This window comes from Protopterus annectens, chromosome 9.part0, assembly GCF_019279795.1.
Source record: "Protopterus annectens isolate FY-2018-M chromosome 9.part0, PAN1.0, whole genome shotgun sequence".
In the NCBI taxonomy this organism is placed as follows: Eukaryota; Metazoa; Chordata; order Ceratodontiformes; family Protopteridae; genus Protopterus; species Protopterus annectens.
In genome coordinates this window covers 332,696,269-332,715,356 of record NC_056743.1, presented here as the reverse complement: position 1 = coordinate 332,715,356, position 19,088 = coordinate 332,696,269, and the positions used below count along the sequence as shown (strand labels likewise).

The following is a 19,088-nucleotide window of genomic DNA, read 5'->3' as shown; positions in this document are numbered from 1 at the left end:
CAAACTGTAGGACAGAATCCCCAGCCGGACAAAAACCCAGGGAGGCCCTAGGAGAAAGCATTCCATAAAATGGTGGAATCAGTTGAAGCTCTTGACACCTGGATTGAACATCCAGTTTGTAATGGGAGACAAAGGTATGACTGTTAGACCAGGCAGCTGTAGCACAAATATCAGTACAGAAGCCTGTGAGGAAAAGGCAGTGGAGGTTGTCACTACTCTTTTAGAATGATCTCCAGGCTTTGCAAGTGAAGACATTCAAAAAGAGAAAGCAGTCGGAGAGGGAACTAAGGTCGGGTGGCACGATGCCAGGGTAATCCTATGGGGTAGGCTTGTAAAGGCTCCAGGGCCATTAGCCTAGTACACATTATGAACCTATGAGAGCCATTTGGATAGGGTCACTTTGGTAAGAGGTTTACCAATCTTTGACCTAAAACATTTGGTTCTATTAAAAAGAACCAGCGTTGTTTATGAACATCCAAACAATGAAGGAAATACTACCCCTTGTTACTGAAATTTGGAAAGAACACTAGCAAGTTCAAAGTAGACTCTGAAGCAGAAAGATGGAGTTTGTTCTCAGGGTAACTCTACCCTTACGAAAAATTAAGTAAAGAGGTACAGAGAATAATGCTTGGAGCTCAAATACCCTTCAGGCTGCATTAACAGTTACCAGAAAAAGAGTACGAGTCTTCCACGACAACTTTAAGGATACCCTGTCTTAAGATTCAAAGGGAGGTTTAGTAAGCACTTAAAGCATCAGTGGGAGATCACAAGGAGGCACTGGATAATGAACAGGTGGGCAAAACAAGAAGGTGCCCCACACGAAGGGGCTTCATAAAGCTTAAGAGCTGCCAGAGGGGTATTATTGTTGCTAAAATGAAAGCTGGAAATGGCAGGCAGTTGCACCTTTGTGGTGGAGTAACAGACCAGAATGCAAAAGACCAGCTAAGAAGTCCAGAATTGCATCCAAAGGTGCTGAGAAAGGATCTGAGCCTATGGAAGAGACCCAGATGGAGAGAAACTTCAATTTAACAGCATAAACCTTCCAGGTGGAAGGTTTAGGGAATGATGAAAATATATAAATAACTCTGCTGCACAGCTTTTGATTCCTGGCTTTCACTGGAATTAGAGAAACCATGCAGTAAGTTTGAGGGAGTGGCGGTACGGAAGAGGTACTTCTAAAGGATAAAAAATTAGATTCAGAACCAGACCCAGCACCAAGAGAGGTTCAAGGTGGTGAGGTCAAAGAAAGGAAACAAACTTAAGGTCAGAATAGGGCAATGAGGATAACCGTTGCTCTGCAATAGGCTGGCTTCTGAAGAAATGTGGCTATCAAGGGCATCAGGGGTAGGCATAAAGGATACCCAGTGGTCAGGCATGAAGAACAGCATCTCTTGGGGAGTGTCCCTCAATAGAGATCAGGGCATAAAAGATGCTGCACCTTGTGTTAGACAGGGAAGCAAATACTGTGGCAGGGAGTGCCCCAGTGGCTGAAAAAGTTGCTACACCTGGAATCAGGGACCACTCATGGGGCAGAAGGAAACTCCTGTTCAAAATGTCCACCAAATGATGGATTTCCCTGGGATATGCACTGTGACCAGAAGCAGCAGAGATGACACTCCCATTACCAAACACCTGTGGCCTCAACACAGGAGACAAGTTCCTCCTTACTTGTTCACATACCAAACCACTGACATGTTTGTCTGGATAGCAATCAAAACCCTGGAGAGAAGGCCCTGAAAGGTCTGCAGTACTAGCAGGACTGCATTCCGCTCCAAAACACTGATGTGACGGTTGGCCTCATATCTTGACCAGGTCCCCTGGACTGTCTTTAACAAGAAATGCACACCCACTTCAGAAGGGAAGCATTCATTGTGATTGTGGTCTATGGATAGGTAAGAACAAAAGATCACCCTGCTGCAAACAGTGGTGGTTACAGATGTTTGTCAAAGCCTCTGAGAAGTCCAGTGGTTGCATGAGATAAGTCCACTAACACTCATGTGGAATACGACTAGATGAATGAGACAGATAAGCTGCCATATGAGATAAGTCCACTAACACTCATGTGGAATACGACTAGATGAATGAGACATATAAGCTGTCATATGATGAAAGTCCACTAACACTCATGTGGAATACGACTAGATGAATGAGACAGATAAGCTGCCATATGAGATAAGTCCACTAACACTCATGTGGAATACGACTAGATGAATGAGACAGATAAGCTGCCAATGCATGAGATAAGTCCACTAACACTCATGTGGAATACGACTAGATGAATGAGACAGATAAGCTGACAATGCATGAGATAAGTCCACTAACACTCATGTGGAATACGACTAGATGAATGAGACAGATAAGCTGCCATATGAGATAAGTCCACTAACACTCATGTGGAATACGACTAGATGAATGAGACAGATAAGCTGCCATATGAGATAAGTCCACTAACACTCATGTGGAATACGACTAGATGAATGAGACAGATAAGCTGCCAATGCATGAGATAAGTCCACTAACACTCATGTGGAATAAGACTAGATGAATGAGACAGATAAGCTGCCATATGAGATACATCCACTAACACTCATGTGGAATATGACTAGATGAATGAGACAGATAAGCTGCCAATGCACGAGATAAGTCCACTAACACTCATGTGGAATATGACTACATGAATGAGACAGATAAGCTGCCAATGCATGAGATAAGTCCACTAACACTCATGTGGAATACGACTAGATGAATGAGACAGATAAGCTGCCAATGCATGAGATAAGTCCACTAACACTCATGTGGAATACGACTAGATGAATGAGACAGATAAGCTGCCAATGCATGAGATAGTACAGTTTTGTACCTACCATAAATGTAGATGTTCGAGGATTCCCTTGCTGCAGTCCTGACTATTGGGTATAGTCCGCGTCCCAGTCGGCCCGAATACCAGAGTATAAGGCTGACGTCGGTCATGGCGCCTTAGACTGACGTCAGTACGTCAGGGTACTAATGCGCATGACCGACGTCATTTCCTCAGTCTTTTCTTGCCCCAGATGTCAGAAGACCCAAAAAGACAAGTCCCAAAAACAACCTGCACCAATAAACATGTACAATATATACAGTAATATATATACAAAAATATAAGCATGTAAAGGCACCTACACAACCACCCTGAAACACAGAGGGGAAGGAGGGAGGGTAAATTGGACTGCTGCAAGGGAATCCTCGAACATCTACATTTATGGTAGGTACAAAACTGTACTATGTTCTTCGTCTTCCCTTGCTGCAGTCCTGACTATTGGGTAGAATCCCAAAGCAGAGGTAAGGGAGGCTGGCAAATTATAAAGTAGCAGGAGCTGACAACATGCCTTGTAAAACAGCTGTGGCAAAACCAGCTCTAGACTTAGAGTATATAGGCAGGTGATAATGCCTAGAGAAAGTATGCACTGAACTCCAAGTAGCTGCTTCCAGAATATCCTTAGTTGGCAGGCCCCTTAGAAATGCTGTTGAAGTGGCAGTAGCCCTAGTGGAATGAGGCCTAATCCCAGCTGGAACCTCTTTGCCATGATGGGAATAACAAAATGCAATGCAAAAACCAATCCACCTAGAAATAGTTTGTTTTGACACAGGTTTGCCCTGTGAACTTAAAGCAAAAGAAACAAGTAACTGCTGAGACTGCCTAAAATCTTTAGTCCTGCTCAAATAATAACGCAATTGCCTGTGTACATCTAAAGTGTGCAAAATCTTTTCCCCTTTATTTTGAGGATCTGCAAAAACGTAGGCAAATGAATAGTTTGGTTTAAAGCCACACTAGAAACCACCTTAGGCATAAAGGAAGGATTAGTGCGTAATGATACCCTGTCCTTATGGAAAATCAAAAGGGCTCTACTGCCATAAGGGCCTGCAACTCAGACACCCTTCTTGCAGAAGTAATAGCCAACAGAAAAGCCGTCTTCCATGACAAATATTTCAATTCAGCAGTAGCTGCCGGCTCAAAAGGTTGTAGAGTAAGTTTTTCCAACACAAAATTGAGATCCCAAGCAGGAGTAGGAGCTCATTGGGGTCTTATATTCTTTGCCCCTCTAAGAAACTGCTTGAACAAAGGATGCGAAAACAAAGGTGGGTCACAATCATAGTGAGCTGAAATTGCTGCAGCATGAATCTTTATGGAAGAGAAAGACAAACCTTTGTCCAATAACTCAGTAAGATATTGAAGAGCCACACTCAAATTAGGCTCTGAAATCTCGAAATTCTTTGCTGTACACCAAAATAAAAATCTCTTCCATTTTTCTGCGTACACTCTCCTAGTACTAGGCCTTCTAGCTTCCATAATCACATTTAAAACTTGCTGAGGAAGCTGAGACCTTCCATGTTTCAACACAGAATATGCCAAGCTGTGAGATGGAGAGATTGAAGCTTGACATTGAGCAGATGACCGTCCTTCTGAGATAACAGATGAGGAATCAGAGGTAAAGGCCATGGAGGCTTCTTTACAAGACTCCTTAGAAGTGGGTACCAGTGTTGCCGAGGCCAATCTGGAGCTATCAAAATCATCCTTGGCCTGTCCTGTCTGACCTTTAGTAATACCTTTGGAAGAAGAGGTAGAGGTGGAAAAGCATAGACATGAAGGTTTTTCCAACTGAAAGACAGAGCATCCACTTTCCAAGCTGTGTGATGAAACCCCTTTGTGCAATACTTTGGCAGCTGGTGGTTTAGTGGAGAAGCGAACAGATCTATGTCTGGAGTTCCCCATGACACTGTCAATTTCTGAAATACATGAAGATCCAGTTTCCACTCGTGGGGATCCATGATTTGTCTGTTTAATACATCTGCTAGGGAGTTCTGTGCTCCTGGCAGAAACCTTGCCTGAAGAGTCAGTTGCAGGCTTAGCAGTCTCCCATAAAATCATTGCTTGCCTGCATAGAGGATAAGAATGTGTTCCCCCTTGCTTGTTGATGTACCACATGACAGTTGTGTTGTCTGTCAGAATCAACACCTGCCCTGGAAGAAGTAACTCCTTGAACGCCATCAATGCAAACTGGACTGCTAACATCTCCTTCATGTTGATATGTAGATGCTGTAGTCTGGCAGGCCACTTGTCTTGTATCCACTTTCCATTTAGATGAGCTCCCCAAGCAGTGTCCGAGGCATCTGTCGTTAAAATCTGACTCGCCTCTGGCGGGTCACAGAGAGTCCCTTGTTTAGGTGACATTCCTGAGCCCACCACAAGAATTCCTTTTGAAGGCAAGGTATTATTTGAATGACAGTGTCCAAATCTTGGCAGTGCTGTGTCCATACATTTTGAGATACCATTGCAGCTTCCTCATATGCAGTTTGGCATTGGGAAGCACCAGAATACAAGATGCCATGAACCCTAATGCTTGAAGGACTGTCCTTGCAGTCAGCACGGACTGATGAGATAGTTGATGGAAGTAAAGTGACAGACTCTTTTGTTTGTCCGGGGTTAAAAAGGCCATCTGGGCTGCTGTATTCAGTCTCACACCCAGAAAGCACATGTCTTGAGAGGGTACTAGACTGGACTTTATTTCGTTCACAGAATACCCTAGGCATCTTAGCACTGCTATGACATATTCCAGATGCTGTAGAAGGTGTTCTTTTCTTGAGCCAGAATCAGGCAGTCGTCCAAGTAAGGATAAATTTGAATGCCTTGAAGCCTGAAGTAAGCTATCACTGGAGCCAGAACCTTTGTGAATACTCTGGGCAGTAGATAAGCCAAAGGGCAATGCAGAGAACTGATAATGAAAATCTCCAGTTGAAACCGCAGATACTTTCTGCAACTTAGCCTTATGGGCACATGAAGGTAAGCTTCCTTGAGATCCAAAGTTACCATCCAGTGATCCTTGCCCAGCAGAGGTAACAGTTGCTGTAGCGTCAACATCTTGAACTTGGGAATGTCCAGATAAGTGTTGAGGATAGATAAATCCAAAATTGGTCTCCACGTGTTCCCCTTCTTTGGTACTAGGAACAGGCGAGAATAAAATCCGAAGCCCCTTTCTGACACAGGGACTGGCTGAATAGCCCCTATCTGGAGTAACTGAAAAACTTGCTTGAGAGCCTCTTTTCTTTGTGGAGGAGGAACATCTGGCATGCCTTTGAAAGGGGGCATTGTGTGGAAATAAAATCTGTACCCGTGATGAATGATATCCAGCACCCATCTGTCTTGAGTGATTAAATCCCAATTTTCTTTGAAAAGAGACAATCTTCCTCCCAAAGGAGCTGCCAGACGAGAGTCCACTGGCAGCAGAAAAGGCAGGTCATTGGTTCTGCTTACGAAAGGACTGACCCCTGCCCTCAGCAGAAGTCTGAGCAGGTGAACTGTCTGATCTAGGCCTAAAGGACCTTGAGCCCTGCCCTACCACGTCTAGATCTACCCCTAGACTGGGAACCATAAGCAGGATATGTCCACCCCTTAGCAGGCCAATTTCTACTAAACTTGGAGGCTGCACCTGCAAAAAATCTTTAACAGTCTGCATAGACTTAGCATTGTCCTCCATTTTCTTTAAAACTGCTTCCACAGGCGGTCCAAACAACACATCAGACTGTAAAGGAGCATCCAAAATCCTGGTCTTGACATGCTCAGCTAAATTCTGATCCTTCAACCATGCATGTCTGCGAAGAACAGAACTAGTAGCAGCCACCCTCGAGGAGGCCTGAACAGCATCAAAACCACACTGCAAAGAATGCTTACCCACTTGTTCAGACACATGAACCAAATCCAGCAATTCTTTACACTCAATACCTTCCAAAGCATCCACCTTAGATTTCAATTGTGAAAGGAGATAATTCTGATATTTCAGCATATGAAATTGACAATTCAACGCCCTCATGGCTAGAGTGGAAGAAGTATATACTTTCTTACCCCACCTATCCAAAGCCCTTGCCTCTTTATCAGAGGGTACAGGATTTTTAACAACAGAAGCTTTAACACCTTTAGGCCCCTGAGAAACAGTTTCTGGGTCCGCCCTGGGACTCTTAAACAAATACTTATGAGCTTGGGCACCCTATAATACCTATCAGGCTTAACAGGAGCAGGAGGCAAGGAATCAGGGTTCAGAGAAGCCTCTGCAAAAACATCCTCCACCACATTCAACACAGGAGGAATAGCTAAGGGCCTATGCTGAGGCAAAAACAAGAATTCCTAAGCCTTTTTCTGGAGTCAGAGTAATCTTGGCCTTCCCATTTAAAGTGCTCCCTCATGGAGTGAAAAGTCTCTGAAAATGAAAAATCCTCAGGAGGAGAAGCTGAAGGAGTGGAATCATCCACATCAGAATCAGAATAAGCAGGAAACTCTTGCAAGTCTTCCACAGAAGACTCTGAAGCCTGTGAACACTGTTCAAAACTATCAAACTCCTGTTCCACCCTAGGCCTCTTATCAGGTGGGGGCATAGAACCTTTAATCAGAGTAATCAAATCTTCAGCCATTTTAAGCATATGTTTCTTAGGCACAGAGCCGAAATGCTAGGAGAAGCCCCTACAGAAGCTGAACTTGGCCTTCCTCCAAAAGAAGCTCTGGGAACAGAACGAGACGCCCTAACTACCTTGGGAAGAGAGGAAGAACAGTTACCTGAGAAGCCCCTCAGCCTGGCCTACTTCCTGAGAGGGCACATCCTGTAACAGTAAAGTATCTGCCTGAGACTCCATAGAGACTCCTGGCAAAACCTCTGGCTCCCCTGAGCCTTCTAAAGGACCGACGTCCGGGACTGGCGGTTCCTCACCCCTAGACTTCACTGTTTTGTCCTTGCGCTTCTTAGATGAAGCAGGCGTCGGAGCATCCGGCGGCATGAGTATAATTACAGCGCTTCCCAAACACTAACCTAGCACAATCAAGCCTCCTCTTAATAGTGCGCTTATTAAATCTAGCACAAGGCGGCAACCAACGACGTCGTGCTCAGGCCCTAAACAAGGTATACACAATGTATGATAATCCCTATGCGGTATCTGCTTCCCACAAGAAATACAGTTATTCACTTTTTCTGACATCCGGTAATATACTGAGGCAAGAAAAACCAAAATGTTCCCCAAGAGTTACTTAACCAACTCTGTACTCGGTCTGAAACTCCGGTTTGGAGAAAATCTCAAACGCCAACCTGCACTCATAAAATTGCTTCTGCATCGGACCATGCGGCAAAAGACTGAGGAAATGGCGTCGGTCATGCGCATTAGTACCCTGGCGTACTGGCGTCAGTCTAAAGCGCCATGACCGGCGTCAGCCTTCTCTCTGGTATTCGGGCCGACTGGGGCCGGACTATACCCAATAGTCAGGACTGCAGCAAGGGAAGACGAAGAACATAAGTCCACTAACACTCATGTGGAATACGACTAGATGAATGAGACAGTTAAGCTGCCAATGCATGAGAAGTCCACTAACACTCATGTGGAATACGACTAGATGAATGAGACAGATAAGTTGCCAATGCATGAGATAAGTCCACTAACACTCATGTGGAATATGACTAGATGAATGAGACAGATAAGCTGCCATATGAGATAAGTCCACTAACACTCATGTGGAATACGACTAGATGAAAGAGACAGATAAGCTGCCATACGAGATAAGTACACTAACACTCATGTGGAATACGACTAGATGAATGAAACAGATAAGCTGCCATAGGAGATAAGTCCACTAATACTCATGTGGAATACGACTAGATGAATGAGACAGATAAGCTGCCATATGAGATAAGTCCACTAACACTCATGTGGAATACGACTAGATGAATGAGACAGATAAGCTGCCATATGAGATAAGTCCACTAACACTCATGTGGAATACGACTAGTTGAAAGAGACAGATAAGCTGCCATATGAGATAAGTACACTAACACTCATGTGGAATACGACTAGATGAATGAAACAGATAAGCTGCCATAGGAGATAAGTCCACTAATACTCATGTGGAATACGACTAGATGAATGAGACAGATAAGCTGCCATATGAGATAAGTCCACTAACACTCATGTGGAATACGACTAGATGAATGAGACAGATAAGCTGCCAATGCATGAGATAAGTCCACTAACACTCATGTGGAATACGACTAGATGAATGAGACAGATAAGCTGCCATATGAGATAAGTCCACTAACACTCATGTGGAATACGACTAGATGAATAGGTTCATAGATTCATACTAGGCTATCTGCCCAAGGGCATTTATAAGCCTAGCCAGAGTTTTGTGGCTTTCGCCACCCCTTTAGTTTGGAGGATACTATGCCCATTATTTTGCTGTGCCTCTGTCAAGCAGTGACACTGAGATAATCCCTGGGGTATATCTGCGATCTCCCATCCATTGGTCAAGATTTCTCTTGAACAAAGCCAGCGAGGTGCTCTGCCTCACATGTACCGGGATTTTGTTCCACAGCATAGGGAGTCTCTGGGTGATGAATCTGTCCCTCCAGCACGTCCTATTAATAACTGTGTCAAGGTTTAAGTCTCCCGCCCTTGTAGTTCTGAGGGATCTAGATTTTTTGAGGTGAAGCATGTTCATCAATTCTGGGTTGGACATGGCCTTGTATGTCAGGCACAGGTCACCTCTGAGCAGATGGTAAGTGACTGAGTAGAGCTGAAGTTCCTTCAGTCGGGCAGCATAGGACATATTTTTGAGACCCTTTATCCTTTTGGTGAGGAACTTTTGGGGCCTTTCCAGTTGCTGCAGGTGTCGTGTCAGATACATTCCGAATGGGGCATTGTACTCTATCATTGGCCTGATGAGTGATGAGTACAGGGGGACGATGACTTCCCTTGATCTAGATGTGAATCCCTTCATGATCAGGTGGGCAATGTAGAAGGTCTTCCTAACTACTTTGGCGTGAGTATCAAATGAAAGGTTACTGTCAACCTGGGTACCCAGATCCCTGATAACCTCTTCTGTGCTTAGTGGGTTGCCGCCTATATGGTAGATAGGGGTAACCTTGTTTTTCCCGAAGGGTATGACTATGCATTTTTTGGCGTTTAACTTTAGGCCATGGTTCTGGCACCAGTTTTCCGTTTCTATAAGACCCTTCTGAAGGATATCTGTGTCAGATGTGTTCTCAACTATGGCGCCCAGTTTGCAGTCATCTGCAAATTTTGTCAGCCATAATCCTCCTGTGTTTGCTTGTACTTCTGAAAAGTAGATGCGAACAGGAGAGGGCCCAGGACTGAGCCCTGTGGGACACCACTTGTGACAGGCTTGAGTCTGACATGGCGCCAGCAACTCTGACCCTGTGGGTTCTGTCACTTAGCCAATTTGCAACCCATCTTGTGGCGTATGGGTTTACATTTAAGCTGATGAGTTTTCAATGATACCTGAGTGGGGTATTGTGTGAAAGCCTTTGCCAGGTCGAGGTAGGCTGTGTGGACTGCCTTTCCCTCATCAATGGCCTTGGTGACTGTTTGAAAAAGTCCACCAGGTTTAAAAGGCATGATCTGCCCTTGACAAAGCCAAACTGGGTTGGATCCAAAGTCTGCAAGTCTCCTATGTCTTTATTTATGAGTTCCATTACGATCCTCTCCATAGCTTTGCAGATCAAGCTTGTCAAGCTGATGGGACGGTAATTTCCCGGGTCGGTGGAGGCACCTCCTTTGTGAAGTGGGACCACAGTTGCCGTACGCCACTCCTTAGGCACGTATCCTGAGGTGAGGCTAAGATTAAACAGCTGCCCTAACTGCGGGTTTAGTTCCTCATTGAGTTCGTGGAGCACACATCCGGGGACACCATCTGGTCCCATGGATGCTGTGTTTTTTGCCTTGGAGAGAGCAGTTCTCACCTGAGTGTTAGAGATGTTTGGGGGGCTATATGAATGAGACAGATAAGCTGCCATATGAGATAAGTCCACTAACACTCATGTGGAAAACGACTAGATGAATGAGACAGATAAGCTGCCAATGCATGAGATAAGTCCACTAACACTCATGTGGAATACGACTAGATGAATGAGACAGATAAGCTGCCATATGAGATACGTCCACTAACACTCATGTGGAATACTACTAGATGAATGAGACAGATAAGCTGCCATATGAGTTAAGTCCACTAACACTCGTGTGGAATACTACTAGATGAATGAGACAGATAAGCTGACATATGAGATAAGTCCACTAACACTCATGTGGAATACGACTAGATGAATGAGACAGATAAGCTGCCATATGAGATACGTCCACTAACACTCATGTGGAAAACGACTAGATGAATGAGACAGATAAGCTGCCATATGAGATAAGTCCACTAACACTCGTGGAATACGACTAGATGAATGAGACAGATAAGCTGCCAATGCATGAGATAAGTCCACTAACACTCATGTGGAATACGACTAGATGAATGAGACAGATAAGCTGCCAATGCATGAGATAAGTCCACTAACACTCATGTGGAATACGACTAGATGAATGAGACAGATAAGCTGCCATATGCCCAAGGAAATGGAGTACTGATGGTGTACAGGGTTTTTGAGCTCGAAGAATTTCAGAAGCCTGTAGGTGAAAAAGTCTAGCTTAACAGAGGCAACTTGACTACCTGATTGACTGTATCCAAATGCCAACTCATCAATTCTAACACTTGCAAAGATTCCCACCTGGATTTATCCTAATTCACTGTAATGCCTGAGGACATAAAGAGCTGGAGTAAAGCACCTCGAGCTTTGAACAAGGATGCTCTCCTAGAAGCATCAAACAGCCAATTGTCCAGGTATGGGAAACCCTGCAGCTTCAGCCAGGCTAACACTACTGCCATGCATTTGGTGAACACCCTTTGAGATGTGGTGGGACCAAAGGGCAAAGTCCAAAACTGGTAAGAATTGTCCCCAGGCCAAAAGCTCAGTCTCCTGGAGTCCCTCACTATCTTTATGTGGTGGTAGGAATCCTTGAAATCCATCACGCACATCCAGTTGTCCTTACTTAGAACGGACTGCAATGGGGCTATCTCTGGTATTTTGTGTCTCTGACAAAATGGTTCAGTCTGCAGAGATCCGGAATTAGTCTGAGGTCCTTGTTTTTCTTCAGTACCAAAATTAATCTGGAATAGACCTTGGATAATCTCTGGTGTGGTGGGACCTCTTCGGTGACACAGTTTGCAATAAGTTTCTGAATTTCAACTGCTGTGTTCTTTCTCTAATGGTGTGACATATCTGGAATAGATTTTTGAAAAATGTTTGGAGTAAACAAAAAGAAAACTGTATAACCTCTGGATGCGACTCTCAATACTCGTGCATCTAAGAAAATGGCTTGCCAAGCTTGTGAGTGGAAGCCACATGACCCTTGACTGCCTCCACAGCATGCAAGTTCGGCAACCATTCAGTAGTGCTGAAAGGCCTGCTGGGGAAAGCTCCATGGGAGTCCTGGTTCTGTGGACCACCTCTGCCTTTTGGGTGGCATCCACTACTGCTAACCCCATCTGCCACAGGGGTAACCAACATAAATGTCTTTGAAAAGCTGCTGTGTTTTACAAAGAGTCAGTTACTCTCCTTCTGATTCCTGGAGAAGGAAGGCCGAGGGGTGGCAAAAGCACTCTGATGGCAGAAACAGTCTTCCTTGTCCTGTTCGCTCCTAGCTAAGTGTCTCTTTGACCTTTGGGCCAAATAGGAAAGAACCGTCAAAAGGAGTGTCTACAAAGGACACCATACTTGCCAAAATTACACGTGCATCCAGGAGCGACAGAGTATGGTGATTATGGTGATGCTGGTGTCTGCTGCGCAAGACATCCCATCGGTCACATTGGACAACATCCTCATGAAGACATCTGTGATGATGCTGCTGTCTGCTGTGCAAGACGTCCCATCGGTCACATTGGAGAACATCCTCAAGGAGACATCTGTAATAGATTGCATGACTGACAACTATGCATCTAGAGTTTTCTACATATCTGTTGGCTGCTGAACCATCACAACCTTTGACACTTCAGCTATCAGATCTCGCTAAAGTCTCAAGTGGGAAGGTATTTGAGGGCATGCAAGGCAAAGGTTGCTGAGGCATACTCAAGCTTTCCCAAGTGGTCCAGAGCCTGTGACTCCATGTTAAGTGGATGGACCGATGAACTCCCCTAGCAGATATCCCTATTCATGGCAGCCACAACACATTAGTGTCCACTGCTGGACCCTTACTCCAGTGGGGTATGTCCAGGGGCAAAATCATATCTAGTTTCCTTGGAATTTGTTCCACCACATTAAGCTCCCTCCAAGACACCAGGCTTGTAAGATCTATGAGGGCGTTTGGAGGAGGGAACAGCCCAGGATGTGGAAGCTCTCCAGGGACAAAGACAACTCTGGGTAAGGGGCTTCTATGGTCTATACACTACATGGTTTCAAAACTTCTAGCACATCACTGAATGAGGTGTCATCGTGAAGGGATTTAGGGGAGCTTTCCTCTTCATCAAGGGTAGTGCTTCCCTCTTGCACTTCCTCTTACCATGTCCCTCCCAGACAGAAGAATCAGGTGGTGGCACAGAAGAAATGGGGGGCCCTGTATGCAGGGGAAACCTGTGGACCTACAGGTGCAGGCTGTCCTGGAGCCAATTGGTGCAAATCCACAAGTTCAAACCTGGGAGAGTGAAGAATCTGATGCTGCCACAGCTCCCCTCCCTGAGTGGGAGAGGATCCTCTCTACATTGTCAAAAGCTGAGGTTAAAGCCAGATGACTGAACCCAGCACTCCTCTGATCTGAGGACCCGAGTGAGACACCAGTGTCCTGTGCTGACTCGACCAGTTCCAAAGTCAAGATTGGAGATGAACTGTCAAGGGCCATATCTGATCTCCCAGAAGCTAGGAAAATTCTACAACCCTAAAAGTTGACACTGACAGCTGAGAAGTGGCCCCAAAAACTCTGCTTTAAGGCATGCCTAGCTCCGATAACGCTGAGATCAAAAACACCAAGGAAGGAATCATCACCTGAAGCAGCCAAGTTGTAGGAGCCAAAAGTATGGAGGGCAGCATCCCCAGACCCCTAAACCCCAGAGCCACAGGAACTGGGGGAAGAAGAACATCAGCATGAGCTGAGTCTTAGGCAAAGGGGCCGAAGAGGCTGAGATGATATCAGACTGTATCCAGGTCTGCAAGAAGCATGACATAAGCTGTTGCAGATATGATGGCTTACTGCTTCCAACTGCCACTTACGGTGGCTTAAGAAGACTTCACCAGAAATGGATCCAAAAAAAGGGATCCAACAAGGAGTCGCTCAGACTCTGGAAGAGAAAGGGGTTGGCCCCAGACAGAATTATGCTGGCATTACTGAGCAAAAAATGGAGTGCAACCTGTCCACCAATGGTGAAGGGCCATCAGCCAAGCAATGGCTAGGGATGCTGAGTGTGTGCAGATTAGAAGCTTCCAACACCAACAAAACTGGAGAAGGGTGCCCAACAGGAACCTCTGGATTTGGTTGTTCATGGTGGATGAAGAAGATTACTTGTGATCCCCTCCGTCCCTTGTAGGGTTTGAGTGTACTTGGCCATTGACTACTTTCTCCCTCTTCTTGAATCTCTTGCTAGAGATGGAAAGAACAAGGAAGTTGTTGAAAGCTGGAGCACTCCATTCATCACAAGCTTGACCAGTCTCTCATTAACAGCATGGGACCCAAAGGCTGTACAGGCAGGACAATTTATTTCTAAATGGGCATCCTGTGGCAGCAATGTGCGTCCATTCACAACACACTTTTTTGAAGCTGGCATTTTCCTTTTCCATCGCAAACCACTAAGACTAACACCTACACCTTTCTAGTGTAGAAATAACGATTGAAATAGAACACCAAAAAAACACTTACTTATAAGCAAACAGGAATTATACCACTGTAAACATACAAACACCTACATAAGTACCTAATGAATCCTACGATAAAGAAAGAAACCAACAGGTACACTTTTTTGACAGAAAAACACCAAAAAGGGTGGGAACCCTCATCTCTCCAGACCAAACCACTAAACTCTTGGGTATTACTATTGACAATCAACTAAAATTTGACACTCATATTAACTCAACAATAAAAGCTACCAACAGAAAACTTGGTTCTCTCTATAGAATCAAATCTTTCCTAACTCCCAAAGCTAAAACTTCCATAGTTAGATCCCACTTAATCTCTACCCTACTTTACGCTTCTCCCATTTACACTAACCTTTCTAAGTATAACCTCAACAAACTAACTTCATCATACAACAACATTGCTAGATTTGCTACTGATTCCCCTTATAGGACTCATCATTGTCTTAATCTTAAACAACTAGGCTGGCTAGAACTACCCTATCTAATACAATCTTACCAACTTAGTATTGCCCATAAAGCCCTTTATCACCCTGACAACACTCCTATGCTCTCCTCTCTAATACAACCCTACAAAAATCAGAAAAACCTCGCTCTTCTAACAAGATACTGATTCAAACTTCCTATCAAATAACTCAGCAGGTGATTCCACATTCTCCAACTCAGTCGGCAAAATATGGAACCAACTACCGCAAGACCTCACTACCACAACTTCACTCCCATTATTTAAAGCTAAACTAAAACATTTCCTTTCCAAACACTGGCTATGCTCCTGTAACAACCCTGACTAACCATTCTTTTCCCTTCCAGCTATCTGCCTACTTCTTTCTCTTAATTCCTGCTCACTAGAAGTTTCCTCTTCAGAAATGTCCATGTGACTCTTTCATTAAATGGAATCTTATCTATATCTTTTTTGTCAACTTCTTTCACTGTTAGAATTAACTTTCCTAACACTGTATTTGAATTTCTAGTATTGTCCCCTGCTAAGCCTCACACTGAACTCTATTGCATATAGAACTTGCTGTTGGTTTAACTTATGTTTCTATAGTATCGTATAACTTTGTATTCCTGCACCATGTGATATATTTACTTGTTTTAATAGATTGTAGTGGAGCTTTTCTCCTCGGGCCTCCACTGAAAATGGACATGTATCCAGTTGGACTAGCCCGGTTAGCAAATGTAAAATAAAATAAAATAAATAAACGCCCAAGTCAGAAAAACACACAGAAAAGACAGCACCTAACTACAAACATACAACAAAGGATAGAGGAAATATAGAGTAAATCACCTGACAGCTATCTAAAAGGATACAGTTAGAGCTCTGAAGGCCAACAGCCACACTTGATGGTGGCAAATAAGATCTGAGGAGAGAGTATTAGAGCAAAGTATTGTGAGTAAAGGAGGCACAGCTCACCAAAAATACTGAGATGGCTGGTACTGGATATGAGTTGGATCCAGTAAACCACAAGTTAAAGCCAGACAGAAAACACATTGGATCTTAATATACCTTTTACCAGGTGTAGAATTCAAAATGAGAATCTAAAACTAGGTTGGTTTGGGAGAGGGTGCAAGGTAGTTCTCCCACAACACACACACGTCAGCAAGGATTTTGCACTGTACACAAAACTGTGTCTATATATCTTCATGGTACTATGCATTTCAATGTGGTAGCTTTCAGTCGGATTTAGAAATAGCTTCTTTGGGAACCCCTTTAAAAGTACAGCTCTGTACCAACATGCTTGCTATAATGGTAGACCTTTGAGAAGAGGTCACTGTAGAAGTAAATTGTAAATTTAGGGTACACTTCCCACCTCCTTATGTCAACCCATCCAGACTGTCCCAGCAGTCCTTGTGGGCCTATGAAGAGTAGCAATGGTCTCACCACAGCAGGTCCCACTATGGCATTAGTGTACTTTGCCTAGTCCATGAGATCATCCTCAACACATACTGGCTAGCTACAGAACTCCCTCTACTCCCTATGACCCAAGAAAGGCAGAAAGTACAGTTGTGTACAGTTACCATAATTATAGATGTTTGAGTGTATTCACTGCTGCAGTCATCACACTTGGGTTATCTGCCTGCAGATAGCCCTCAGTCAGCCCAAATAACAGTCTCGGGATTTCTGCGTCGGATGCTATCGCCTCTTCCATGACGTCAGGTCGACAGGAGTATAAAACATGCAGCTGACACAGTTACATTAGTTTTTGTTGCCCCAGATGTCAGGAGCCCCCAAAATAGGAAGCAATTACAAGGTGTGGAACACCTCCAGTAAAAAGTAAATACCATTGCCATAAGATATGTCCAAAAAGAGGATAGGTAGAAAGTATAGAAAAGTCAGGGGGCTGGAGGGAGGGTAACCAGAACTGCAACAGTGAATACACTATCTACATTTATGGCAAGTGGACACAACTGTATTATGTTCTTCGTGATTCACTGTTGCAGTCATCACACTTTGGTTGATTCCCAAAGCTGAGGAAGGGTGGAGGCAGTCAAGAAGTATTAGGGCTGGCTAGTAGGCCTTGTAAGACTGCTGTGGCAAATCCAGTTCTGGATTTCAAAAAGATAGGCAAGTGGTAATGCTTGGTGAAGGTGTGTACAGAACTCCAAGTTGTAGCTTCCAGGATGTCCCTGGTAGGGACTCCCCTGAGCCATGCTGTAGAGGTTGAGGTAGCCCTAGTAGAATGAGTAATGGTCCCCTGTGGGGTAGGTTTTCCATGGTGTTTGTAGCAGAAATGGATACAGTGTGCTATCCATTTGGAAATGGTTTGTTTTGAAATGGCCTTGCCTTCTGCCCCTGTAGCAAAGCTGACTAGCAGCTGGTCAGATTTTCGGAAAGGTTTAGTCTTGTCAAGGTAGAACCTGAGCTGTCTGTGCACGTCCAAGGAGTGCAGGATTCTTTCCCCTTTATTCTGAGGATTAGGGAAAAAGGTTGGTAAATGGATGGATTGATTTAAAGCCACACTGATACTACCTTGGGCATAAATGATGGGTTAGTCCTGAGGGAGACCCTGTCAGCATGGAAATAATGAAGGGATCCGCAGCCATCAGTGTGGAAATAATGAAGGGATCCGCAGCCATCAGTGTGGAAATAATGAAGGGATCCGCAGCCATCAGTGGGGAAATAATGAAGGGATCCGCAGCCATCAGTGGGGAAATAATGAAGGGATCCGCAGCCATCAGTGGGGAAATAATGAAGGGATCCGCAGCCATCAGTGTAGAAATAATGAAGGGATCCACAGCCATCAGTGTGGAAATAATGAAGGGATCCACAGCCATCAGTGTGGAAATAATGAAGGGATCCGCAGCCATCAGTGTGGAAATAATGAAGGGATCCGCAGCCATCAGTGTGGAAATAATGAAGGGATCCGCAGCCATCAGTGTGGAAATAATGAAGGGATCCACATCCATCAGTGTGGAAATAATGAAGGGATCCACATCCATCAGTGTGGAAATAATGAAGGGATCCGCAGCCATCAGTGTGGAAATAATGAAGGGATCCGCAGCCATCAGTGTGGAAATAATGAAGGGATCCGCAGCCATCAGTGTGGAAATAATGAAGGGATCTGCAGCCATCAGTGTGGAAATAATGAAGGGATCCGCAGCCATCAGTGTGGAAATAATGAAGGGATCCGCAGCCATCAGTGTGGAAATAATGAAGGGATCTGCAGCCATCAGTGTGGAAATAATGAAGGAATCCGCAGCCATCAGTGCCTGTAACTCGGACACTTTTCTAGTTGACTAGAAGTAAGGCTGTTTTCCAAGAGGAATTTTAAATCTTCTGCAGCAGCAGGCTCAAAAGGGGGAAGCGTGACCTTCTCTAGTACAAAGAGAAGGTCCCGGGCAGGGGTGGGGACTCTCCTTGGGGGCCTTAAATTGTTAGCTCCTCTCAGGAACTGTTTGATTAGAGGGTGAGAAAAGAGGGGTGGCTCAGTATTGTAATGAGCTGAGATGGCAGAGGCATGAATTTTAATTGATAAGGACAGGCCTTTGTGGAGCAGCTCTGCTAGATAATCTAGGATTTGAGGTAAGGTGGGCACGGCTTTGTCCTTTCCTTGAGACTGGCTCCAAGAACAGTGTCTTTCACTTTTCTGAATAGGATTTCCTAGTACTAAGCCTTCTGGCCTCAAGGATGACATCCAGCACCTATTTGCTGAGGGTTGCTGGTGGTGTATTCAGGGGATAAGCCAGGCTGCAAGGTTCAGGGTTTGCAGCTGTGGATGCAAACTCTGTCCCTCCAGCTGGGACAGCAGGGAGGGGGGTCTGATGTAGGTGCCAGGGTGTCACTGCTGTCAGACAGAATAAGAGTGGGTACCAGTGCTGGTGTGGCCAATCTGGGGCAAT

At 44.7% G+C, this 19,088-nt stretch overlaps 1 protein-coding gene across 1 annotated transcript in view; it reads right to left on the bottom strand.

The window, feature by feature from the left end:
• Window positions 1-19,088, bottom strand: part of LOC122811222 (V-type proton ATPase subunit B, brain isoform) — a 1,846,974-nt gene that overhangs the window by 708,697 nt on the left and 1,119,189 nt on the right. Inside the window, exon 10 of the mRNA XM_044082914.1 lies at window positions 1,631-1,639. Coding sequence (XP_043938849.1) covers window positions 1,631-1,639 — 9 coding nt within the window. The remainder of the gene's footprint in view (window positions 1-1,630; window positions 1,640-19,088) is intronic.